Here is a 26529-nt window from a genome sequence, read left to right as displayed (position 1 = left end):
GGCTGATCTAGAGGATGTGAACAGCCTCCTGATTCCTAAGTCACTGTCCCAAGCAACATGACAGCAGTGGGACCCGAGGATGGAGGGAATTGCTGGGAGGGGACTGAAATCTACTTGAAGGTCATGTCTGCCGTCCTTTGCATTCCCTCCAGCAGTGAGTCCAGCGCCGGCCACATGGGAGGCGCGCAAACGAAGCCTTTCCGAATTGAACCGAAAACAGGAGACAAAAGCACCCACTCTTGTCCACTCCCGCGCCAATCTTACCCAAACCCCCAAGTTATTCTCATCCTCCAGGAGTCAGGGAGCCCGGGGTACAAGGGTGTGGAGGGAGAGAGGCCAGGGGGTGTAGGGGACCCACGCAGCATGCAAGGAAGTGGAGATGGGCGAGTGGGCGTGCGCGCACGCAGAGGCCCGCGCGCGGGAGTGTCGGGGGAAGGGGGTGGTCTCCAAAAGGGGGAGGGGAGAAGGCAGGGGGCGGGGAGAAGCAGGGCCCTTTAGGACCCGGCTGCGGCGGCGGGGGAGGAGAAAGAAGCGGAGGAGGCGGCTCCCGCGCTCGCTGGGCCGTGCCACCTGCCCGCTCGCTCGCCGCCGTCGCGCTCACCGCCGCCAACATGCTGCCGAGACTGGGCGGCCCCGCGCTGCCGTTGCTGCCGCCGCTGCTGCTGCTGCTGCTGGGCGCGGGCGGCGGCGGCCGCGGGGCGCGCGCCGAGGTGCTGTTCCGCTGCCCGCCCTGCACGTCTGAGAGCCTGGCCGCCTGCAAGCCCCCGCCCGCCGCGCAGCCCGCCGCCGAGGCCGGGCCGGCCGGCGACGCCCGCGTGCCCTGCGAGCTGGTCCGGGAGCCGGGCTGCGGCTGCTGCTCCGTGTGCGCCCGGCTGGAGGGCGAGCGGTGCGGCGTGTACACCCCGCGCTGCGGCCAGGGGCTGCGCTGCTATCCCCACCCGGGCTCCGAGCTGCCCCTGCGGGCGCTGGTCCACGGCGAGGGCACTTGCGAAAAGCACGGGGATGCCGAGTACAGCGCCAGCCCCGAGCAGGTTGCAGGTAACGCTGGTTGGGACAACTAGTTCGGAGAAACTTGGAGGGCAGCGGGGGAGCCTGGCTGGCGGCCCTTCTGGAGGGAAGGAATGTGTGGCGGAACCTCAGAGACCGTTTTAGCGGAGGAAGAGCGGAGTCCTGGACCGGCTCTGGGCGATTGTTGGGAGGGGGGACCCGAAAGTCAGGCCCGGGGTGGGGGGAACTGGAGTTCGAGCGTGCGGAAGATCCCTGGCTACTAATTTGGTGGGGAAAAATGGGGAGAGAGAAGGCATCCCTGTTACCATAGGCTTGCCCGGTGGAATGTACTTCTACTGACTTCTTTTTTTGGAGGGGGGATTTCCTGGGGAGGAGGGTGTCGGTCAGATCGGTGTGAGTAGGAGCTTGAGCTGGTGACCGCCGACCGAAGGTTCCTGGAGAGGTCCTGGTGGAGGACGCCGCCGGGGGCTGAGGCTGGCGGGTACCGGTGACACCAGGGACCTCTAGTGAGAAGGGGGCGCTAGGAGAAGGCAGCGGCGCCTTGAGGTCCCTTCTTTCTGGGATTGTGAGGTGAGAAGAAAGGACTTGTTGGTACTTTGTAGGGTGGGCTGCCTAGGGGGAAAATTAAAAAGGAACGCTTCTATTTCAGAGAGGACGAAGAAGGCTCTTGCTTTTATGTCGGGTGGAACGATAAGAGAGGGACGTTTGGGAGGCGAGGAAGAGACCCCATTCGTTGAGTCACTGTAACTTAAGCCGGGTCGCCGGCTGCGGTCCGGGGCGGGGGCAGCCAGGCCGCTCAGTTTAGCATCTGGGCCCCCGGGCGTCTGGCAGGAGGATGCCTGGGCCGGGGCGCAACTACTCTTACCGGAGCGAGGTGTTGCCCTCCCCCCGCCCCCCATCCTAATTGAGGGAGCTCTTCCTGTCCCATAGAATGGAGGCCCTGAGGTTCTTCGTACGGAGCTCACATACCCCCAAACAAGTTTTTTTGGGGACACAACCAGGCTATAAAGATCTCTCACGTGTTGGTTTTTTTTGTTGTTGTTGTTTTGTTGTCGCTTTTGTTTTTTAAATTACAAAAGCCTCCTGCCCCAGTGGTCTGGAGGAAGCTGTAATTATTTTCTTTCCTCTTGGAGACGGTGGTGAAATGTGTCCACTGCCTGCTGCTGTTGATTAAAAAGCAAGTTTCTCAAACTTAGAGGGAAAAAAAAAAAAAGAAGGAAAGAAAGAAAAGAAAAAGTGAAAAATTCGTGCTTGCTCGTCAGCTTCTGCGGTCCTTGGCCCCCTCCCGCCCCGGACACCCCCCGCCCCCCCTTCCTTCAGCCTGCTATTGTTTTTTTTCCCTGTTCTCCTTGGGAATACAATTAGGGGTCAGAGTTGAAATCTTTTCTTTGTCGCATTTTGACCTTGAGTGCACAGCAAGTTAGGGCTTCCTCTGAGCGGAACCCCTCAAGTCCCTTTCTTCTCACTCCGGCTTGCTTCCCTCCCTAGCCTGCCTCGAAGTTAACCCTTTCCTCCAGCTTCTCTTAGAAAGTAATAGTAAAAGGGAAAAGACTCAGCAAAGGTCCTTTCACTGTGGGTGCCCATCCCCCCAGTCCCGCGTTCCTCCTCCTTCGCCCCCCAGCACCCCGTGGTCCACCGGGAAGGTACTGTGGTTTCTGAGCTGAACTCTGACAAACTAAACATCTCCCTCAGCAGGGTGAACTTTTGTTCAAAAGGCCTCCACGTTCATAGAAGCGTTTGGATTCTGACTGTTTTAACCAAGTGCGTAGCACATGTCCTTCCTAACCTTCCTAGCCTGGATGTGTCCCTCCAAAAACTTGTTTGGGGGCATTTTGTCATTCTTCATTCCTCTCACTCTCTGCCTGAAAACCAACTGTCCTGCCTCCCAGCCCCCAGAGGCAGGTTAGGGTCTTCAGAAGGGAACAGATGCTGGGAATTCTCCCATTCACTCCTCCCTGGAGTCGCCAGGGGAGCTCGGGGACAATGGGGTGAGTTCATGGGAAGAATGTCACTGTGGATTTTCTGCCTGGTTATGGGACTCCTTTCCGCCAGCCAGCCCCAGCTGCCTCCACAGCCTGCTCCCAGCGGCCAGACAGCCGCCTTCCGCATTTTTCTCCTGTGCTCCAGACTGGGAAGAGGGGACACCAAGGTTGGGGGTGGGCGGAAGCTGAGCGGGTGCCCTGGAAAGACGTGCTAAGAGCGGGGTGTTGGAGGCGTGAAGAGGGCTGAGGGGACGGGGGCACTGTGAAGAGGAGAGAAGCCTGGGCTTGCTGGGGTGCAGGGGAGAGAGAGAGGGGCGGGTTTTGAGGCTCCTGTGCAGGAGAGGGTCTTGAGCCAGGGCGGGGATCGGGGTGCTGCGTGGGGACTGCGGGGGTCCGAGTTGGGTGGGGTGTGCCGACAAGAACGTGGCCCCGATGAAACCTTAGCACTGAATGCTGCCTCCTCCTCCCCGTCTCCCATTTCTCCTCCCCCCTCTGAAGAATGACACCCCCCCCAGCCCCATCCCAGCCTGCATTCCTCTTTGAGCAGGTTGCTTTTGAGAATTTTAAACATACCCTCTTATTTCGAGGCAGCAAACCCCAGCAGTTCCGGCTTTGCTGTTAGCTCTTTTGTCTTTGTTCCCTGGACTCAGGGGCTGTGTTGCTGGCTTCCTGGGGATGGCTGGGATGCAGGGGGTGGGGGTGGGCACATCAGCGGGTGCTGAGCCTGCATCCCATGGGGGTGATGGGCTGGGACTTGGTGGTTCAAAGAAACCCAGAAGTCAGACGGAGGCGCGGATTGTGGGGTGGGGGCTTAGAGTGGGTGGGCCTGGAAGAAAAACAGGAGGGGGACCCTGAGATCTGCGTGAAGTCTGGACCTGAGAAATGCATGGGTGTGTTGGGTGGTGGCGTGAGCAGAAGTGCCTAGAAATGTTAGGGAAAGGGAAGGAAGCAGGCCTGGGGCAGTCCGGGCCCTTTCAGAATTCAGGGCCTCGGCCGGGCCGGACTGGCTCCCTCAAGCATCTCCCCTGCCTCCTTCCCTTCCGTGTACAATGCCGGGGATTATGCCGAGGGGCGGAGCTGCCCAAGTGGCCGTCTGGCCCGCTGCACTTATAAAGGTGCTATAGAAATGTGCAGTCATTCAAAGTCCCAGGGCCGGCCGGCGGGCGGGCGGGCGGGCCTGGGGAGGCTTTGCATCTGCAGTTGCTGGGGGAGCATAAAGGGGGGCAGAGGCGAGGGCTGATTTACAGTGGTTCAGTGCAGCTTCAAAGAAGGGGGAGAAAAAGCAACGGGACTTCTGGCTCAGAGCGCTGCTTTGCATCTTGTCTTGCATAAATTTGCATACTGAGTTCAAAGTCGTAAAATAGTCTTGGGGAATGAGTGGGACCTACTGTCACTGATTGCTAGCGTCACTACCTTCCCCCACCCCCCACCCTAGACAGAATACCCAGAACTAGCTCTGCTAAGCTGCTCTGCCTGAGTGTGTTGGAAGGGGAGATGGGGGACTGGAGGGCTGCTGCTTCTGGGTCCCTCTGGGGAGACCGGAGATCTGTAGTTCCTTGACTACAGGAATTAAGCAGGGTGTGGCTCTGTGCGCTGTGGCCTTGGAAGCAGGGCTGGTCTGGAGGGTGTGACTCCACAGGTCCCGAACCAGCTAGGCAGAGGCAGGCAGTGTTGGAGTCTTTGCCCGCAGTCTCCCCGCTCACCTTCCACTCCCATCCAGAGTGCTCACGGAGATCGTTCCCAGTGTGTAGTGATAATGACCCCATCTGTTCCTTTGATGAGATATTTGAGGAAGCTTTGAGAAAAAAAAAATCCTATTGACAGTGTCAAAAGATCTTACCAAAACAAAACCAGAGGTAAGGAGTCTCTGAATTAGAATAGGTGGTGGAGGAGAGGGGGAAAGAAAAACCCATCTATTGTGGACATGAGGGTCTATCTATGCAGTGGTTCTTGGCCTAATTGGACCCTTGAGTTTCCTGGCAGGCAAAGGGAAAAGGGAGGGTTAGATGGTTCTCATTATTAGCTTACCTTAGCAGTGAGCTTTAAAATAAACTTTCCAGGCACATCATTCCTTTGGGGGAAAGAATTTCTACAGAAATGCCTGCAAGGTGCCTGAGAGTCGGGATGTGTTCAATCACCAGCTGTCAGACACTGAGGGTGACTTTGAGAGCATCACTGTTCTCTAGCCCATTTATCAGGTTAGCTTCTCGGTTCTTAGATTAGCTATTCTCTGCTGTAGAAAATGGGACACACAATTGCTAAGTTCTGATATGAGCAGGTTCCAAAAATTCGTGGTTCTAATGAAATGCAGGACAGGAGTATCCGAGGCGGGGAGGGGTGGGCAGGGCAGGGGCTGCTAAAGGGAATGAGGGAGAAGTAGAAAATGAACAGGCTGTGCCCATGTTTGGTTTTGTTATTGGTCCTCCTCACATACTACAAAACCGTACCAAAAAAAACAAGGCTCGGTTATCATTATCATTATTTTTTAAAGAGACTGCATATCCAGGGACTGCATTTAGTTTTAGTCTCTCTCTTCTCTGTGTTCCCAGCTCCCCTTTTCCTTCTCTGCTTTCTCCATCCTGTCTTCACAACCCACTCTGGACCGTTCTCTCTTTCCCATGCTTCTCCCACTATAATTCTAGCACACCTGGCTGGTTGCTAAGCAGGTGGACAGGGCTCGAGAAAGTGACATGGGAAGTAGATTGGCCCGGCCTTCCTCAGGGATCCAAGTAGATGGAGACCACGTAGATGATTGGGGATTGGCGTGTTTGAACCAAATCTGACCCTTAAATGAGGAGGGCAGTTGACTGGCAGTGTAGGGACTGGGCTTCGTGGGCGGGGGTGCCTGCTAGGGCTGCTTCTGCCAAAACCAAGGCGCAGGGGAGCGAGGTTATACTTCTAATGTGCCAGGGTGCTGGCGATCTGGTTGGCAGATGTTTGGAGCCCCTCTGCTTCTCCTTGCTGTCTCTGGCCAGCATTTCGCTGAGGTGGCAGGCAGCCTCCCGCCTGTCCTCATCCTGGTATGAACTGCTTCTTTGCCTGCTTTGTCTCCTGTCTTACAGCATCCCTGCAAGGGAGGCTATTTACCTCCATTCCGCAGGTGTGGACCCTGGGGCTCAATGGAGGGGCCACCTGAGCAGCTAAGTACTGAGGTGAGAGGCTAACCTGGCCGCCTTTCCTCTGTACCCCTCTGCCTCTGTGACCAAGCAAGTGAGTGCGGGCTGTTGGCAGAAAAAACCTTTGATCCCCGTCAGCCAGAAGGTTTGTTCCTGGACACCTGCCACGTGCAGGTGATGCTTGGGCCACCGTTCAGTTATTTGCATTCCCTTGACTCTTTGGAGAGGCCCAAGTCCTAGAACTTGGGAAATTCAGAAATGGAAGTGGCCAGCGTGCAGTAGTCAGGAGGGGCAGAAGGGTTCCAGGACAGGCCTCTAGAGAGAAGAGCTGGTGGGCAGTGGATGAATGTGGAAGCAGCCTGGCCTTTGCTGGAAGATTGACCTGGGTTCCAATGCAGGCCCGTCTCTGAGAACCTGAGTGATGATGGGCCAGGGTCTTATCTTTTGGTGAAACGGGGATGATTGTATTTCCCAAATGGGGTACATGTGAGGTCAGCTATGATAACGCAGAATGCCTGGCACGTAGTAGGTTCTCTTAGCTGCCTTAATCTTGGCAAGCGACGTCTCCTCTCAGACACTTAGGCGGCCTTTAAAACAAAGGCCGAACTGGCTGTGTCAGGCGGGCCACCTGTCTCTGAAGGTTGTACCAGGCGCTAAGGGGCCTCATCCTGGTGTGAAGTGGCTTTGGTTCAAAACCCAGTTTCCTACCGCGTACTTGCCACCTGAGGCAAGAGATAATTCTCTCTGAGCCTCAGTTTCCTTATCTGTAAATGAGGAATCGATAGCACCAGCTTCATAGGGTCACATCTGTGCGTGTGTGTGCGTGCGTGTGGTGTGTGTACAGGTAGATAATACGTAAAAAGTCTACGCACTTGGGTGTTTTTTTGTTTTTTTCTGTAACAAGCCACTTGATTTCCAGCATCCATACCTCTGACCCATTTTCACAGACAGACTGTAGTGGAGCTGTTTGTGGAAAAGGTAATGAAACTATTTTCAATGCAGAATAAACCCAGTTGACAATAAACGGATGGCCTGAGGTCCAGGGCTTGCACTTTTTACGGATAAGTTAGGTGATGCTCTTTAGGGCTCGTGCGCGAGGATCTGGAGCTGACCAAGATTCTTCTGGCAGCTTCACTGTAGTGCCAGACGGGGGTGGAGGGACTGTAGGGGGCAGAGGGGGCCCCAGAGTTTGACCCTGGGTACTCTTGCTGGCCTTGCTACTGAGAAATGGGACAGGTTGAATTGGACATTAGGAGGAACACCGGCACCCAGAAGTTGAGTCCTGCCCTCACCTGCCAGCCGACCTCTAGGACCCAGCTCTCCAGTTGCTGGAGCTCAGAGGACTGGGGAATCCCTGAGGCCACATTTCAGGGGTGGGCAGCGCCTTCCTCCACCGATGGCCTCCACGGGACACCTGCTAGGACCCAGGCTTTAGCAGAAGAGGGTCAGAACCAGTGTGTACTCACACGTTTGGTACACGGCATGTGCCGGGTGAGCTGTGTCGTATTGTCAGTGCAGCCAGTGAAGACCCCATGGTGCCCGTTTCCTGCCCCAGGAAAGTGGGCTTTCGGGTCCATCCTGTCTGGGCCTAGGGTGCCAGAAAGTTGAACATGATCCTGGCAAAGAAACTGGATGTTCTATCCAAAAAAGCGATGTTTTCTTACTACGCTGTCTCCAGCGTTGACCTCACTCCCCAGTGGGGTGGGGCCTGAGGGGTTCTTAACAGGCGTGGGGAAGTGTCTTCTGGGCCCTGGGGTTCTTCCTGATGTCTGATTCCACCTGTGGTCCCGGAAAGCCCTCTGAATGGCCCGTCGGCCACGATGACATGACACTGTCTGTTGTCAAGCATCTGATGGAGTTGAGGCCCCAGGAAGCAGAGAAGCTGGATGCTTGAGTCTTCAGGGGTCAGCAGATGCTTGTGGTGAAACCAGGGACAATAGGGACAAAGCACAGCGTTTGCCACTGGGCATCTGGGGTGGACGGTAAACTCCGGGGACCTTGGTGGTGGGGGGAGGAGGGGGGAGGAGAAGCAAAGCTCTCCTTACAGAGGGGTTGGTGGGTCCAGAGAAGTGTGTTGGCTTTCAGGTTCCAGAGTAACTGCCCCCTCCCTTACCCTCTCCCGGACTCCGAATAGAGTGGATGGACTCTAGGAGATTTTTTTTCCTACTGGAAAATGGACCATCTCCCTCTGTCCCTCCCCCTGCTTGGCTTCTGATCCTCGACCCTCCCCTCCCCCTCTGGGGCCACTCCTGTTCCTTAACAAAGCCAAGGAAGATCTGGGCTGGCTCAGCTCCTGGGTGTCAGTCAGGACGCAGAGGGAGACCTTGCTCAGAAAGCCGGCTCCCCCGGAAAGAAATACAGAGTCGACTGTAGTGAGGAATTGTTTCCTTTCCCCTTTTTTTTTGGGGGGGGGAGGGGGGCATTTGGCAACCCTTGGGGCCCCTTCTGGCCGCCAGCCCCACATCTCTTCCTGGCTCTTGGGAGGCAGGGCAGGAGTGAAGTTTGGGGAGAAGGGAGCAGGGCCTGGCAAACCTCCAGCTGCCGGCCTGGGGAATTGGCCCACAGGCCCTGGTTAAGTTGGCCCCGAGCAGAGCCTGGGGAGGTTTCTAATTAGTGGACGGGTGTAGGTGTGTCAGCCTGTGTTCATTCAAGGAACTGAGCTCTGCGGGTGAGGAAGCCCTGAGGGGAGGGGCACTGGCCTGGGGAGGCCTTGGTAAGTTGGGGAGGAGGGGGGAGGCTCAGGGGTTCCTTCCTGATAGGGGTTGAGGAGATGGGGACCTTCTACCTGGAGTGATCTGAGTTGGATTGTAGGGGTGCAGTGAGCAAAGGGTCTGCCTCGAAGGGTAAATGACAAAATACATAAGCATAATTAAAATTGCTTTTTTTCTAGATATTGTCTACTTCTACCCAAATGCCTGTCGTTTTTTGTTTTGTTTTAAAATATTTTGGCCACACCGAGCGGCATGTGGGATCTTAGTTCCCTGAGCATGGATCTAACCCGCGCCCCCTGCGTTGGAAGCATGGAGTCTTCACCACTGGACCGCCAGGGAAGTCTGACTGAGGGTTTTTGCTTTTTCTAGCTGTTTTAGCCTCAAGATTCTCCCCACTTGACAGGTGAAGAAATCAAGGCCGTATTCAGGTTCAAATGCCAAGGCAAGTGCAGACCAGAATGGACGGACCAGGACGGAGTCTGGGTCTCCAGATTCTCGTTCCAGAGCTCCATTCCATCAGACTCAAACATGCAGAGAAGCAGTGAATTATACACTGCTGCTTGGAAAAGCTCCTTTTCCCTGGGAGGTAGTAATTAAGGCATAACTTCTCAAAAATGTTCCTTTATGCAACTCCCCGGGAAGTCTCTTTTAGGTCTATTGTCTCCACTTCTGGATCGAGGTGCCAAGTTGCCTGTGGATGGGGAACTTACTTTCTTTCTTTCTTTTTTTTTTTTTTGGGGAACTTACTTTCTAAAGTGCCTGAGGCCAAGATAAAATGAAAATGACAGTTCCCCTGGGCCCTGCCCTTGCAATTGCCTGATAAGGCTGGGTGGTTTCTATAGAGACACCGGCAGGAGGTGTGTCAGGCAAGATAAAGGGGGGTGGGGGAGGAATGGGTTTACTGGATCCTAAGGGCTTTTGGGGTTGGGTGGGGGCCCGCTGGCTTATGACTGATGGCTTCCTTCCCTGGGAAGATGAGGGAGGGTCCTGTGGAGATGGGAAGAGAGACAAGGTGATGGGGAACAGTAGAAAGGAAGCCCTGGGGTTACAAGGTCTTGGTCAGGAGTTTACCAGGATACCAATGCCCAAATGCCATTCTGGTTGGCTAAGAGCGATGGAGTTAAACCACCTGGGATTTGGTTTTGGCTCTGCTGTTGCTGCTTGATTTTGTGCCACTGGCCTCATACCCTATGGCTTCTTAGCCAAGCATGAGAGGAGATAAGAAATTATCAACCTCGTGTGATTGCTTGATGATAAAACAACGTTCTGTACGCAAACCACTTAGCACAGGGTTAGAAACTCAGAGAATCAGGTGAGTCGTACTGATGGTGATACCTCTCCCCTCTCTTCTCCCTCTGATGTCAACACACAGAACAGAAGAAGGCAAATGCTTGTTTTTTAGCTGTTTGCTGATTGGCCAGGTTTATTAAGAAGGGGCACTTAAGAATCCTGCAAGGAAGTGTGGCTGCTTCCACAGGGTGTGGCTTACCTGGACAGCTGCCCTTTGCTTTGGAAAGTCCAGAATGGAGTCAGTGGTGGAGGGATTTCCAGAGGGCAGTCGTGACCTCATTGTGGTTCTGCCATGGCTGACCTCGGAACAAGGTCCATGCATGCCCCTTGAGGGGAGGATTCTTACTTGAGGCCCTGCTAGTTAGCTCTGGTTCCTTTGCTGCCTCTAAACCAATAGAGCATAACCAAGGAAGACAACTGATGTGCTGCAGGTTTATATCATACAAAATTAGTGAACCTTTAGTGGAAGGAAAAGAAAGCATGGTGACCTATTTAAAGACACTTATTTATATTCAAGACACTTCTTGTGCTGGTTTGAGAGTGTGGCCGGCAATCCTGGACATCTTTGCAGGTTTTCAGTTTCTTTTTGCATCCTTTGGGTTCCATTTGTCAGGCCTGGGATAGCTGGGAGACGTCTGGGGATGGAGAAGAATTGGCAGAAGGAGAGGGTGGAAGGAGAGAGGTGAGTGGGACCCAGTGTTTATGGTCCATGGGAGCTGGTCTGCGTGGTGACATCAGAGCTGAGTGCAGGGACAGTTGTTTGAATGTGGGTCCTGGTAGAGGGAAGTAGCCTTCCTCTCCAATTCATGCTTCTGTTCGCTCAGTGCCTTTCTTCTCTCCTAACCACTCTTGCTGCTCTGGGGCTTAGATGGTGAGGGAGAGACCAGAAACATGAAAAAAAAGAAGTAATATAACAGGATACTCTAGGCCAGAGAGCGGTGGAATGCTCTTTGGATAGTCAACTTTTCTAATGTTTAAACACTGATTGAGCACAGGTACAAGCTATGAGACTGACTCTATACAGATACAGTTATCATACCACCTGTAGCACATGCTTTTTTTTTAAAATTTTTATTTTATATTGGAGTATAGTCGATTAACAATATTGTATTAGTATCAGGTGTACAGCAAAGTGATTCAGTTATACATATACATGTATCTATTCTTTTCCAAATTCTTTTCCCATTTAGGTTATTACAGGGTATTGAGCAGAGTTCCCTGTGCTGTACATATACAGTAGGTCCTTGTTGGTTATCTATTTTCTTTTTTGTCTGTGCCGTGCAGCATGTGGGAGCTTAGTTCCCCGACCAGGGATCTAACCCACGCCCCCTGCATTGAAAACATGGAGTCTTAACCACTGGACCGCCAGGGAAATCTGGTTATCTATTTTTTTTTTTATACAGATAGCCTTTTCAAAAATTAATTAATTAATTAATTTTTGGCTGTGTTGGGTCTTCGTTGCTGCGAGCGGACTTTCTCTAGTTGCGGCGAGCGGGGGCTACTCTTCGTTGCAGTGCGCAGACTTCTCATTGCGGTGGCTTCTCTTGTTGCGGAGCACGGGCTCTAGGCACGCGAGCTTCAGTAGTTGTGGCATGTGGGTTCAGTAGTTGTGGCGCATGGGCTTAGTTGCTCCATGGCATGTGGGATCTTCCCCGACCAGGGATTGAACCTGTGTCCCCTGCATAAGCAGGTGGATTCTTGACCACTGAGTCACCGGGGAAGTCCTGGTTATCTATTTTAAATAGATCAGTGTGTACACGTCAGTCCCAAACTCCCAAGCTATCCCTCTCCCACAGCACATGCTGTTTGATCGTGGAGGGGAGCAAGAAAAGCATTTGAAAAAGTTGGATATTATCTAAGAAGAAACCAAGTCAGTAGAGATGTATATACATGTCATGTAAGTAAACGGGTGCTGTTTTAGCCTTTTGACCAAGACTCTTGGGAAGATCTTGATGTGAAATCATGGGACCCCTCTCTGGTGGATAAAGTTACAGAAGGAAAAGAATCTCCAGTCTTGGAAGACGAAAGCGCAATCTCTTTCTTCCAAAAAGGCAAATTGAGCACACAAAATGTCTCCCTTCCTGCCCTCCTTTCATGATGTGTACTTTGTTTTACACTCTATGGAAGCTAAGTACAAGTTTGTGTCTTCAAGAAGCTCCCTCCTTTGGAGGAGGAAGGAAAAGCATGGACCCATGGCTTTGTGCCAGTGCACTCAGGCTACAGGGCTGTGAAGGAAGCTGAGTCCAATGACAAGAGTGCTTGGCCCAGGGATGCCCGTCATCCACTCAATCAAGTGGCCTTTGGACACTTGGAGGCCATATTGTCCATCCTCCTTCCTCCCGAACGATACCAGAGGAAGATGTGTAATTTTTTTCCACCTGCAATTTGTTACTCATTTTAGTTCTTCCTCTGAAACTCGGGTGGCTTCTAACGTGGATCTCTCCCATATCGGTTTAAGGCTGCTACCTCCCTGCTCCTTAGGAAGCCAGAACAGCTGTTTCCCTTCCTTTGGGCATGAGTGGCCCTTGAGTATTGATTCCTGCATCTTCTCCTCCTTGACCCTGTGACCTGCTTCCACTCTCTTCGAGTCTTTCCTCTGACTCATTTCTCAGTTCTTCATGCTGCACAGACCTGGCCGGGAGCCCGTGGTCAGTCTCCGACTGGCAGGCAGGTGGCTCTTGTGACCCTGGCCTCTGAGAGTGGCACTGAAGTTGGCCATGTCACTGTGATTTGGTCCTCCAGCCAGTGGGGTTCAAGGGGCACCCGTATTTACTGATACCCCTGCTTGACAAGGAGGGTGAGAGGTGGATGGAGGGAGTTTCTTTTAAAAGAAAACTTTAAAAATGCAAAGAAATACTAAGAATGACATAATAATGCCAGTCTACCGCCCACAGCTGGGAACGTTGATATTTCGTCGTCATATTTACTTCAAGTCTTTTTTTTAAGCTTCCGCTGATGGCCCTCCCCACCAGCCACCTGTTCCCTGTCCCTCCTCCCCAGAAACAACCACTAGCATTATTTAGTGTTTCTCTTTCTTAGCTAAACAGGTTTGCTAATGAATGACCAATATTTCAGAGTCATTCTCTGAGATAATGGAAAATGTACATAAAAGGTTTCATTCTGCAACTTTTTCCCCCGTCCACTTTAGGTTTTGAGATCTACCCATGTTGATAGACACAGGTCAGAGCTATACTTTTTTTTTTTTTTTTTTGACGGTATGTTGTCCTGTCACTGTTGCGGCCCCTCCCGTTACAGAGCACAGGCTCCGGACGCGCAGGCTCAGCGGCCATGGCTCACGGGCCCAGCCGCTCCGCGGCATGTGGGATCTTCCCGGACCGGGGCACGAACCCGCGTCCCCTGCATCGGCAGGCGGACTCTCAACCACTGCGCCACCAGGGAAGGCCCTGTAATGAACGTTTTTGTGCACATGTCAGAGAGAAGTAGAATTACTGGGTCAGGCACACTCTTCCCATAAGCCTTTGGTCCACGTTTGCACCAAAGCACGCTCTCCACTCACTTGGGCCTTCGGCAGGTAGGTCCCCTTACCAGGTTCTCAGATGGCTTTAGCTGAACCAAACGAGAAACGCTGGGGACTCACGGGAAGGAGGGAAAAGCTGATAGTACTGTTGACCATCTTGATATCAATTTCTCTGGCTCTTCAAGGACAGACTGGCTCGCAGAACCCCAGAGGACCGTGGCTGAATTTGAGCATGTTTTTGTTTTCTCAAACTGTCTGCCTCAGCCCTGACCCTTCCCAGGTCTTGGCGATTCCAGGAATGACCCTGGTGTTCTATGAAGCACTCCTTTGGAGAGTGCAGAGGCAGGGAGGCCCTGCACTTTCTGGTCACTCGAGGGGGACCCCGCGATGAGAGATGCTCTAGAAAACCTCCATGATGCTTGGCCGAGGAGGGCCCCTGTATGTGCATCTAAGCATATACATGTGTCTGTTTCTGAACCCGCACGTCAGTGGGTGCAAGGAGCTCACGAGGCTTCGTCTTTGCAAAGTGTACACGTGAAGGCGTATCTCTTGAATAGAAGCCTTTTCTCCCATCACCAAGAAATTCTTCAGGAAACCGAGTCAGGAATCACAGAGGAATGGGGCCCTGAGCTGGAAGGTGGTTGTTAAAAGTACAGAGTGCTTGACCCCTCCTGCCCGCTCCGCCCCAAGGCTTGCTGTCTCCGAAGCTCTGGGGCTGGAGTGTAGGACTTTATTTTTCGTAGGCTCTTCAAATGATTTCTGATGAACAGCTACAATTGGGAACTGTTTGCCTGGTCTAACTCTCTGAATTTACAGCTGAGCACACCGGGGCCTGCACATCTGAAACACCCAGCCTGGCATCATTCAGAATCCCAGACCTGGCGGTAACGTCAGGATCAGAACCTTGGGCCTCTGGCTTTCCGGCCAGTGATGCCCTTCTTGCCACACTAGAACCGGATGGCCAAGGCTTCGAGCTCCAGAGCCTGTGTTCCAAAGGAAATCCAAAAAGGGCTCAGAGTGGCGTGGCAGGTAGTTGGCCCTCTGCCCTCCTGTTGTCCACCGTCGCCGTTATCTCCAGTAGCGGTTCCTTCCCTGTATGAGGATGGGGCTGGGTGCCTACTGGCCATCCCACTCCACAGACTTTACCCACTTCTGCAGCCCTTAGCTAGGTGATGGGCTCGTGGTAGCTGTCGGTGCAGGGAGATGGTCTCAAGGTGAGAAAGGCCAGTTCCCGCCCTTGTGTGATGTGATCACCTGTGGGACCTATGGGTCTAGAACATCAGAGGAGGCCGCTTGTTTGCAGCCATTTCCTTACGTACGGGTGGGCGGCGGGTGTCATCAGAGAGGAGACCTTTTGTTCAGAAACCATACTGAGGAGCTACTGGTCTGTTGCCGAAGGGTTTTTTCCCAGAACGAGGTGGCATCTGAGAGATGTCAGGTTTGCTTAGCTGGCTCCGTAGCAGGGAGCAGGGGCTCAGAGAATGGGAAGGGAGTTTGGAGTGAAGCTGGGTGTCAGCAGGGCGTAGATGGCCCGTCCAGGAATGCCATTAGCTGGGCTGGAATGCCACCACGTGAGACATCCACGCACGTACTACTCAGGATTCCAGTGTAAGAGGCCCCTGCTGCCTGCCCGCCTGTGACAGGCTAAAAACAGGTGGAGGAGGGCACATGATGTCTCTCACCCAGAAAGACTAAGGACTTCAGGTTTAACCTTAGCTGAAAATTAACCAATAGGCCCCCTTCCTACCCCACCCGTTTCTAACTTCTGCCCCCGACGACGTCCTCCCGCTCCCCCACCTCCCAGCAAGGCCTGAATCACCCACCCTGGCTTCTGGGTGGCTTGTGCTGTTGACCAAAGTGGCCATATGCCGGGTGAAGTTAAGTGAGCAGTCAGCCACACAAGGGGACTGGCTTCAGAGCCTCTCCAACAACATCTGCTTCCCCTGTGTGTTGGTGCGCTTACCCGTGAACCCTGCCTCACCTATGCGTGCACGGCGGTTATGAGACTCTACTTCCTCCCTCTCTCCTCCTTCCCTCTCCCCCTTCTCTCTTGCCTTCCTTCCTCCCATCTTTCCTTTGCCTAAATTCTATAAGCAAAGTTAAAGTAATTTTGGCAAATCCACCCTTGCCCAAGGACTTCATCAGATGGCAGAGAGCTTTGATGTTTAGCAACATGTGGCATTTATACAATCAACAGAATCAAGCTTTAGAAGAAAGATGTCGAACGATGTAGCTGCAGAGCTCTTTTATAACTCACTTTCCCCCCATGCATTGGCCGCTCTGCAGACCAGGTATCACCCGCCCTTCCCCTCTACCAAACAAATGCACCTTTCGTTACTCTTTCAAGAACTAGATCATCTGCACGTTTCTTCCAAAGCCTGATTCTGCGCACATTGGGAGTTGGAGTGGTACTGATGCTGTAGCCTATTTAAGTAGCAGCCTTCACTTCAGTGGGGTGATGATTCTCATTTTTCAGACATAAGACGTTAGAGCTCAGAAAGGTTAAAGGGTCTGGCCAGAATCACGGGTGAATTGTCAGGGGCAAAGCCAGGATTGGAATTCAGGGCTCTTGACTCCTGGGGTTCTTTGCCCATTTGAGTCTGTGAATGAATTGCCCACTGCCATGGATATTAGTGGAGAAGTCGTCCTGGAGGGAGGAGGAAGATGGTAGTTAGTATTTATTCTTTTGCCCAACATATGTCAAGGTTAAGTGCATTTTGGGAGAAATCAACGAAGAAGGAGCCATGTGAGTTCTGTGCCCAGCCAGGGTGGAACCAGGAAAGCAGCCGGCATTCCCCTGGCCTGTTACTTGGAATCCATTCTCAGAGGGCCTGGAATGCTATTACCTGTGGAAGAAGGAGGTGAGTTCACTGGAGGGAGTGATGGATTTAGGGTTGGGTTAGATCATCTCTGTGTTGCCCTCAGCTCTTAGATTTCCAAATAATCATGAGATAGACTGAGGAGAAGGTTGGAAAATGGCTAGGCTTTCTTCAGAATAAAGAAAAGAAGAAAGAAAGATGTATTAACTTCTTACGAAGATGTGTGATGCTTTTGGGAAGAGGTCTCCTTTTCTCACCAGGCCTGCATGAGGACAGATGCTTCACACCGTAAGCAGGAAGGGGTAGGTGGTTGCTGTTAGATTCTTAAGGCTTGTTTTCCCCAGAGTGCTCTAAGGTCTCCGGTAGATCAGGAGTTGCCAACTGTCAAATGGAGCAGAGGTCGGAGCATCGCAATAGGAGAAAGTGAAGTTTCATGAGAGAAAGGGTCTTCATCCATTGAGTAAGGTTGTCAGTGCTACAATCAAGCCACGTGACACTGCGGGGGAAAGGACTGTGCCAAAGTTAAGTTTTAAAGCCAGAGTGTCAGTGCACAGAAGTAGGCATCTTTCTGCTCCCGACTGTCCCCCTCCAGCTGCCCTGCTTGGCTAGCTTAGTAAGACCGGGTCACAGGGCGGCGCAGGGACCCCAGGCCAGTCGTGGAGCACCTCTGATGACAGCAGAGAGGTTGTGCGTGCTCCTCTTGGACCCAGGTGCTGGTCCTTCTGGGCCTTGGGTTTGCTGTCTGTAAAATAGGACACCTCATCCGTGTCCTCTCGGTCCATCTGTCTCGCATTCAGCTCTCCTCCAGGTGTGTAAGGTGGGAAGGTGTGGCAGTGCCCCTACGGCAGGACGGGCCTTCTCCCCGCCCTTCAAGCCTCCCACAAGGGAGACTCTACTCTCCCTCTATCATCTCCCCTACTTGTCTTTGGAAAAGCTTGACCTTCTGTACATAATTGGGAAACTCCCTTCTTCAGCGTTGACCCATTTCCTGGGTCACTAGGCAGGGAACAGCTACTGCTTACTGATCCTTACAGGGACATCTCTTCAGGCATCTTGGAGGTCCCTGTCAGTCACCTCTAAGCCCGCAGGCTTTTCCAGTTATGTGATTTGGGTTGCTAAGAACCATCTCTTAGAGTGACCTTTGCACTGTAGCCCATGGAGCTGCATACATAAGTGGTTGCTTAATAAATATTATTCTGCACCGAACTCTCCTAGGCAGAAAAGAAAATGCAACTTGGTATTTTTGTTCTGAGGGCAAATTCCATCTCTAGCTGGAGTTCTCCATGTGGAATGTTTTCCTGCGGACTGCGCTGTCACACCTATAAGGGAACGTATGGGCAGAGCTTGGTAACGTGTGATAATGTCCTTGTCCAGCAGAGCGTGAGGGTGCTTCCCCGAGTGTGGGACGCAGAGGAGGCAGCTGAGGGCGAGCCCCTCGTGCCGGCACTGCGTATGCACGCAGCAGCCCTCGGAATCCTCTCTGCCGCCCACTGGAGGTGGATCCTGTTTGTGCGTGTTTTACGGACGAGCAGTGAAGGCACAGAGAGCTTAAGTAACTTATCCAGGGCTGCACAGCTCAGTGGTAAAGCTAGGATTCAGCCAGGCAGTCAGACTTTGGAGGCTGAATCCCTGAACCCCTTTGGCTGGGGATAGGATCAGTCAAGGAATCGAGGCTCTTCTCAGCCTACAGTCCTTTCTGATCTCCACCCAGTCAACAGTTGTGTTTCCCTTTCCTGCGCTTCGACTTCAAGATGTGGGGTGTCAGCACCTGCGTCAGCAGACCAGGCCCATGGATTTCCTCATCTTATTGGCACTTTCGTCGGCAACGATGAGATCGATAAAGGAATGGAATGAAACATACCCTTGAACCCAGGTGGCTTCCGTGAGGGTGGACGAACTGACCTTCCGCTCAGAGCCGTCAGGGACATCTCAGGACAGGAAGCCACCTCTGTCCTTCTGGGATAGGACTGCCCACTTGAGCCCTGTCTTCTGGGACCTGGAGTGGGGCTGCATTATGACTTTTGGGGGCAGACATGTTTGTCTTTGGGGGCAAACACAGAAGAATTAGAAAATCGTATTTTATAACTGCAAACGTATCAGTGTTATATGAAGACGTTTGCTTTGACCTAAAAGTTTATTTTTTTCTTCTGATTTTAAAAGAAATGAAAACATTTCCTAGGGCCCTGGGCACCGTGCCCTCTGTGCCTGATGAACAGACCAGCCCTGCCTGGAGCCTGCCGTCCTGAACGTGCACGAATCTGTGTGCCCCTCTCTTCCATCCAGTGTTTCCAGAGCTTGCAGAGGGCCTGGTTCTGAGTGTTAACTGTGGACTGACCTCTAGGGCTCATCCAAAGGCTGCTTCTTTGGCCCCTGTCAGTGGTACGAGTGCCCGGGAGAGTTAGGGAAGAGGGGTCAGCAGGCTAAGAGTCCTCTGGGGTCCCCACCACCACCACCAAGAAGGAAGGCTCATAGGCCAGAAGTGTTCCTTGTGATGGAACAGTGGTGGAGGGGTCTTAGCCGAGGGGGGGGATACAGTAAAGCTCAGATCTGCTTTATGTGAGGCTGGGAGTCTTCAGCACTGGGCCGGGAACTTCAGGCCTCTGGATCAATCCTAACTGCGAACAGTGGTCTTCAACTGGAGACCATTTGGCAATGTTCAGAGACGTGTTCGATCGTTGCAACTCGGGGAGGGTGCCGCTGGCATCTGGTGGGTAGAGGCCCAGGATGTCTTACACAGCGTCTTACACAGGACAGCTCCTAACAAAGAATCTTCTGGTCCCAAAGACAGTAGTGCTGGGGTTGGGAGACCCTGATCCTGAGAATGTCCCAGGCATTGGGTTCTGGTGAGTGGAGCCTTCCCAGACGTTCCTGAAGAGGACTAAATGTGGGCCATCCTGCTGTGTTTCAACCTGAGAACGTGGAATTGCAGCCACAGTGGAGACGGGCTGTCTTAATTTAAGCCTCGGGGCAGGCGGGCAAACCTGCCCCCAAAAGAGAGGAACCCGGTGAACTTCTGAGAGTCACAGGCTTCGTGACAGCAGAGCGGATGGTTCCAGAAATGGTGGGAAATTCCCAGAGCCCTTGTCTAATTACTTTGTGAGCAGAACTCAGGGCGTCGGGTGCAGAAGTGGTGTTGAGGTCTCCATAGATGCTCTCTGTCACTGTGGGCAGGAAGCAGGCTGAGCAGGGCACGATGAGGATGGGTTTGTTGTGCCCAGGGTGAACTCGGGTACGAGGGGCTGGGCGAGGGCAACCCAGAGGTCCCCATTGTTTTCCCCCTTTGATCCTGCATGGTTCCCAGTGCAGCCGGGGAAGCAGGACTTTTCTAGGCGTCTTGCTCTCTTCCTCCTGTGTTCCCCGGGCCAGCACCTGCAGGGATGAAGACAGGGAGCCTGAAATTGTGTCACCAGGTCCAGGTGCAGAGAAGCAGAGAAGCCTGTAGAAATGGAAATGGCAGAACTGATGGTGAGGATGGAGATGAGTCCCCCCCGCCCCACCCATTTGTGCCAACATCTGCCTTATGCTTCAAGGTTAATGTTAAGCAGAATGGAGGGTTACCTGAATCAGCCCATCCTATTTATTTGCCAGGTCTGTCTCAGACTCTCGCAAGCCTCTCCTTCAGCCTTCTGCCCTCTACCTCTGGCATCTGAACCGGGAAGGTGGGATCATCTTCGTGGTTGGCCTCAGCTGCCTGACCAGTCCCAGGGGAATGCTGCAGCTGGTCCCCATTCAGGGGAACCGGGCCGGTAGCGGAGCCGGGGAACCCGGACTGCTTCTCTTGGGGCCTCTGGGTTTCTGCTGTTTCAGCTTCAGGGACGGAAAGGGGAGGGCAGGGTGGGTGAGGGAAGTTTGGGGCGGGTGAATGTAGAACATGGTAGATCAGGACTCCCACCCAAGTCGGTGGCAGATGCTTCAAATCAGCCTTCCCCTGCAGGTGGTGCTGGGGCTTCTGGAACGGGATCTAATCTGCGCTTGGTTTATTTATGATAAAATCTGGGCTACCCGGAGCCCCTGGAGAAATAGCCATTCTAGAGAAAAATTTTCCGGGTTTCACAGGGCTTACTCATTTAAATATTTCCATTATTTTTCTAAAGTTTAGCAATTTTGGATAGATATCTTTCTTAATACTGAATACTTGTCATGTTTACCCCTTTCCTTGTTGGATGCCCCAAAGTCGTATTATCAACACTAGTCTTGTTTCAGGCCACACAACGTGGAAGTTTTCAGGGGCCATCAATGGCTGTGGAGTTGTTTGCTGTGCACCAAATGTCCCCGGAGCTCTTATGTTTGGTTTTTTTTACTGTCCTCTTTCCTCTCTGCCATTTGATACTTCTCGCCACTGACCACGTGCCTTCCTTTTTCTCCTTTTAATTTTGTTGATTTTATTCTGTGGTGGCCTTGGAAACCAGACATGCAGAAACCAGGCTTATCTGACCAGTGCTACTGCGAACCGTCAAGGTTCTTCGTGCACTGACTTCCCTTGACTTGTGAGGAAAGCATCGCGGCTTCACAATGCATGGATGTGGTGTCTGCTGTTCTGATGCTCAGAAGCTTATCTTCCTCTGCTTCCTGCTTCTTGATTGGGTTCCACACGGCAGGGGTAGCAGATCACTGAGGCAGCTGTCGTCATCATCATCATCGTCAAAGTAATCACCACCAACAGGACATAGAGTTTCTGCGTTCCACACTGTATCTTCACGGCTTTACCTATAACATACTCTCAGCAGTTCTGTAAAGTAGGAACTATTATTATCCAGTAGTTTACGGTTAAGCAAAACAGAGGCACAGTGCGGATATATATGTAGGAGAAATACAGCTGGTATAAAAAGTGGCAGAGCTGGAATTCCATTCGAGTCCGCCCTCCTATCCAGCACTTGCCAGGCTGGAGATTACGTGCCTGGTTCTAAAGGATGCTCCAGCTAGTGAGAACCGACCAGGCATCAGGCCTAGTGCAAAGGGAAGGGATGGGAGTAAACCTCTATTGAACTCCTCCGTTTCCAGGGACCCCGTTGGTGCCTGGTCCCCCAGAGTCTGCTGGAGCATGCTCCGAGGATGCAGGCGCTGGCTCCCCAAGGCACGGAAGAGGGTCCCACACCTTCGCTGGTGGGGGAGTGAACGCCGAAACTCACAATCCAGAGGGGGTGTCATGGCCCCCCTTTTACAGGTCAGGGCCAGCTCTTTACACCGTATAGCATGCCCAGGACAGCGACCCCCAGAGCCTACCACACTGCCTGAATTCTGAAAGGACTGCCAAGTACTAGGTGCCTCGCCTGAAACCCTTGTGTAGAAATATTGTAAAAGCCATTCGGGTATGTTATCCAGGCTGTAAGTTTTCGGAGGTGCATTAGAGGGGAAGAGAAAATGTGCAAGATTTGTTTGGAAACTCCCACTGCCTGCTCCCTGAGCCCTGCAGGGGGCCGCTCCAGGCAGTGTGGTCTGAGACCCTGTTGGCCCTGCCGTGTCTGCGGGGGGCTGTTTGCACCCCGGCCCACCTAGAGCTTGCCAGAAATTGTCTCCCTGGTTAGGACCCTTCCATACCATTGACTCTGTTCCCTGGCTGGACGTGCCTAAGCCTGCATGAGACCGTGGGAGGGGAGGAGTGCTCTCAGGGCCCCTCCACCTGAGCTGTGTGCACCGTAGGAGCCGTTCCCTATTGCCGGCTGGCTGGAGGTTTAAGAAAGTCGAAAGACTCAGTGGATGGTCCGTGGACAGACATCTGGATGAGGCTACGCGCCCTGCGATAAGATGAAACTACAGCGTGGTCATCGTTCCTGTCCTGGGGGCTCTCGATGTAATGGGGAGTGGGGCAGCATGCATAGACAGGACACGAATCAGGGTCCCGGGATGGTGCTGTAGCGGCCATAGGAGTGGAGCGTCAGGGCAACAAGAGGAGGAAGCAGACGGGCAGATGAAGAGTGATGGCGGCGGGGGCTGGACGCTGTGTTCCGGTGTCAGCGCGGCTCTCCACCTCACTTCCCTGCCAGACACAGCACGGCCCAGTGATCTCTGCGGCATGAGTTTTAAAAGCTCATCCGATCCATGCCTTTTCCGACCAGACATCATGAAGACTTTAAACGGGGGGGGAGTTATTGGTGGGTGAATCTCTAGAGGTCTTTCAAGGAAGAGTGGTGGACGTTCCCCGTTCCCCGGTGAGAGCCTTGCCTACATGGTCATCCTTCGTTTGTGCCCCTCTGCTCCCCCACGTGCATCCTCCCCCTTGACCTCCTGGGGTGGAGGCAGAGCAGAGTAGGTGACCCAGGCATCTTTCTGGAGTCAGAGAGCCTGCGTTCAGATCCTGGATTGTGATCTTGGTCAAGAAATTGACCTCCGTGAGCCTCAGCTTCTCTGTCTAGAAGTTGGGGGACGTTACTAGTTGTGCTCGTCATTGCTGTGAAACCGAAATGGATCATCCACATAAGTCCCTTAGCACCACTGCTTAGATGTTAGTCATCTCCTTCCTTGTCATTATCAGGGGTCCAGATAGTCCCTGGAGGGCCCACCTCTCTGGAAACTGGACCTGCAGCTCTTCCTCCCTCCCTCTCTCTGCAGACAATGGCGAGGACCACTCTGAGGGAGGCCTGGTCGAGAACCACGTGGACGGGAACATGAACTTGTTGGGAGGTGGAGGTGGTGCTGGCCGGAAGCCCCTCAAGTCGGGCATGAAGGAGCTGGCCGTGTTCCGGGAGAAGGTCACGGAACAGCACCGGCAGATGGGCAAGGGTGGCAAACATCACCTCGGCCTGGAGGAGCCCAAGAAGCTGCGGCCGCCACCTGCCAGGGTCAGAACGGGTCCGGTCTGGTTGGAGGGGTGGGAGGACGTGTAAAGGGAGTGTCCCAGCAAGCGGGGATGTGGGCCCCCCGATGAGATCCATGTCCTGTGTGCCTGCGGGCAAAGCACTTCCCTTTCTGATTCTGCCACTGACATATTCAGGGACCTTCAGGTTGATCAGTTTCTCTTTGTGGGGGGAGCTCAGTATCTTTGGCTGTGAAATGGGCTCTGCATACGGGTTCTTGAAGTCCCTTCTAAAATCTCCACGTTTCTGCTTGGCTTTGGGACACAGGCAAAGCAATGGATGCTAGAGATATAGATGGATCCGCTCGAGGTTGCCCACTCGCGTTGCAGCTGCCCTCACTCAGCTACCCCACTTCTTCTTTCCAGCTCAGCTTTGCTGTCTAGGCCCTGGTTGGGTTGACGGAAGGGAATGGAGGTTGGGCCACCGGGTGGGTGTAGAGATACTCCAGAGGCAGCCACTTGAATTCAGTATTTGCAAGTAGCTCCCATTTTGACCCCTGAAAGCCGTTGACACAGATGGAGGAGAGGAGGGAATACTCATATGCAGGTGGCTTTCTTTAGGGGTGCGGTGGAGCATAACCATATGGTAGGTAGATTGCTGGGCTGGGTGTCAGAAGTTCCTGGTGCCACTAGCTAGCTGTGTGGCCTTGGGAAAGTCCCTTCAGAAGAATCACGGGCCTGTTCCCACTCTAAGCATCCTCTCCGCGTGCCTGTGCCCACAGACCCCCTGCCAGCAGGAACTGGACCAGGTGCTGGAGCGGATCTCCACCATGCGCCTTCCCGACGAGCGGGGGCCCCTGGAGCACCTCTACTCCTTGCACATCCCCAACTGTGACAAGCATGGCCTGTACAACCTCAAACAGGTGAGCGAGGATCTCCTTGGCCCTGGACCCTGGGTGTGTCTTGTTCTTGCCCCATCACCTGTAAGCCTCTGAGCGGGAGACCTAGTCTTCTGTGAGGAGGCGGGTGGCGATGCCAGCCAAGAGGGGAGGGGATGCCAGCTGCCAGGCCAGGGAAGGCAGGGGCGGGGCTTCTCTTCTTGGCTTCAGGCTTGTCAGAGCCTGACTCCATGTACCCAGCTTACCTGCCAGCAGCGCTTGGTGTCCAGGATAGGAGGGAGCCTCTTGGAGGACAAATAGCGCCTCACACCAGTGCTTCTTGATTTTATTGAGCGTTAGAATCACCTGCAGGTGATTCTGGGACCTCGTCCCCAGAGACTGTCATTCAGACGGTCGAGCGGGATCTGAGAGTTCGCGTTTCTAACCAGCTCTCAGAGGACGCAGATGATCCGTGGACGGCATTTCCAGAATCACTGATTTAAACCATTGTTGACCAAGTAGACTCTCTGGTTTTCAAGTATCTCAGGGAATGGAGAATCGGGTGGAGAAACGCCACTTGAAATATTTCTAGAAACGGTTAACAGAACAGTGTTATCAGTACATTAGAGAAAATGTAGAAAGTGTAAGTGAAACACCCAGGAGCCCTTTTTCCTCCCCTTTCCATTCTGTTCATATGCCTTCTGATGATCTCTGCGTGTATGCATATTTCCCCTTATTATTAATATTGTTTACCTAACCACATAGAGTTTGTAGTGATGATTGTTAGTGGCTGTTTAACATGGTCAGTTGTCCTTTCACCTAGTGCACTGCTCACTTCCTCCAGCTCATCCCTGGTATAGGGAGAAAAAGTCTGTGTGCATTTCATGTAAGGCAGAGAGAAGGATTGAGATGGTGTGGACTCCACCGGCCATTCTGTTCTCCAGCAGAGGGTCTGAGCCCAGCTGCACACTGGGCTTCTCTAGGGAGCTTTAAAGAATACAGATGCCTGGGCCTCACCCCCAGAGATCCAGATTTTGTGAGTCTGGGGTGCTTTCTGGGCACCAGATTTTTCAGAGGCTCCCCTGGTGGTCCTAGTGGGAAGTCAGAACTGACTTTTAAAGGGTGGGTGTGCAGAGCCAGGAGATGGGGTACGGGGCTGCTGATGCCCCGGGGTGGGGGTGGGGGTCTCACTTCCCCATCTCCTTCACAGCCCAGGCATCTTGCCCTTTGAAATAGCAGTCTAGCGTTAAAAGCTATTGGTTCGTACACCTGCCCTCTAGATGTAGCCAGCTACTTCGTTTGGAGTTCAAAAGAAGAAATAGTGATCTTCTTTTCTACTGAAGCTTATGGGTAAACGGGGATTTGCAAGAGGAATTGGCTCATGGGTAAGATCAGGGATCCTGGGAGGGGAATGCCTGGCTTGGCATCTCAGCTGTGGCTCTTACTAGCTCTGTGATGTTGGGCAAGTTACTGAACCCACCTGGACTTCCTTCCGATCGTCCTTAAAATGGTAAAGTAATGGTACCTACTTCACAAGGTGGTTGAGAGGATTAAATGAGTGTATGTTAGGGGCTTCCCTGGTGGCGCAGTGGTTGAGAGTTCGCCTGCCGATGCAGGGGACACGGGTTCGTGCCCCGGGCTGGGAAGATCCCGCATGCCGCGGAGCAGCTGGGCCCATGAGCCATGGCCACTGAGCCTGCGCGTCCGGAACCTGTGCTCCGCAATGGGAGAGGCCACAACAGTGAGAGGCCCGCGTACCACAAAAAAAAAAAAAAAAAAAAAAAAAGAGCGTATGTTAGATATGAAGTGTAAATGAGCAGTGTATATGACTGCTCACGCCACGCCCAGCACATAATAGGACCCGAGCTAACGCTGACTTTCATGTGCGTTTTCCGCCTCACACTACGAGTGAACTCCAGTACACTGGGTCCCTGGCTGGATGGGACCTCCCCGTGGATGGGGGCTGAGTCTTTCCATCGCGAGGCATCCCCAGCAGCCTTGCTGATAGCCAGAGCACGTCCCTGGGCCAGCAGCACCAGCGTGAGTCATGTTGGAGCTTATTAGCCGTGCAGAATTGCAGGCACACCCAGACCTCATGAACGGAGCCTGCATTTTGGTGGGACCTCCGTTTTATCGGGGTGTCCTCTATGTCCTCTTCTCTCTCCTCAGTGCAAGATGTCTCTGAACGGGCAGCGTGGGGAGTGCTGGTGTGTGAACCCCAACACCGGGAAGCTGATCCAGGGGGCCCCAACCATCCGGGGGGACCCCGAGTGTCATCTCTTCTACAACGAGCAGCAGGGGGCTCGCGGGCTACACACCCAGCGGATGCAGTAAACCTACAGCCAGCCGCCGGTGCCTGGCACCGCCCCCCACCCCTCTCCAAAGCTGGCAGAGCAAGGAGAGCGCTTGCGTGGTGGGTGGAGGGAGGATTTTCCAGGAGTTCTGACACGTGTATTTATATTTGGAAAGAGACCAGCACCGAGCTCAGCACACCCCCCCGCCCCCCCTAACCCC

At 53.3% G+C, this 26529-nt stretch overlaps 1 protein-coding gene across 1 annotated transcript; it reads left to right on the top strand.

Moving 5' to 3' along the window:
* Positions 1-611: 611 nt before the first annotated feature.
* Positions 612-26529, top strand: IGFBP2 (insulin like growth factor binding protein 2; the record flags this gene model as incomplete). Its single annotated transcript, XM_082658524.1, has 4 exons — positions 612-1038; positions 22954-23183; positions 23920-24060; positions 26185-26529. 4 exons carry the CDS (start codon positions 612-614, stop codon positions 26347-26349), a joined length of 963 nt encoding a protein of 320 aa, XP_082514650.1. The 3' UTR covers positions 26350-26529.

This window comes from Grampus griseus (genome assembly GCF_964374135.1).
Source record: "Grampus griseus genome assembly, chromosome: 7".
Classification (NCBI taxonomy): Eukaryota; Metazoa; Chordata; class Mammalia; order Artiodactyla; family Delphinidae; genus Grampus; species Grampus griseus.
Note: the sequence above shows the minus strand (reverse complement) of the source record. Positions and strands in the feature narration are given on the sequence as shown.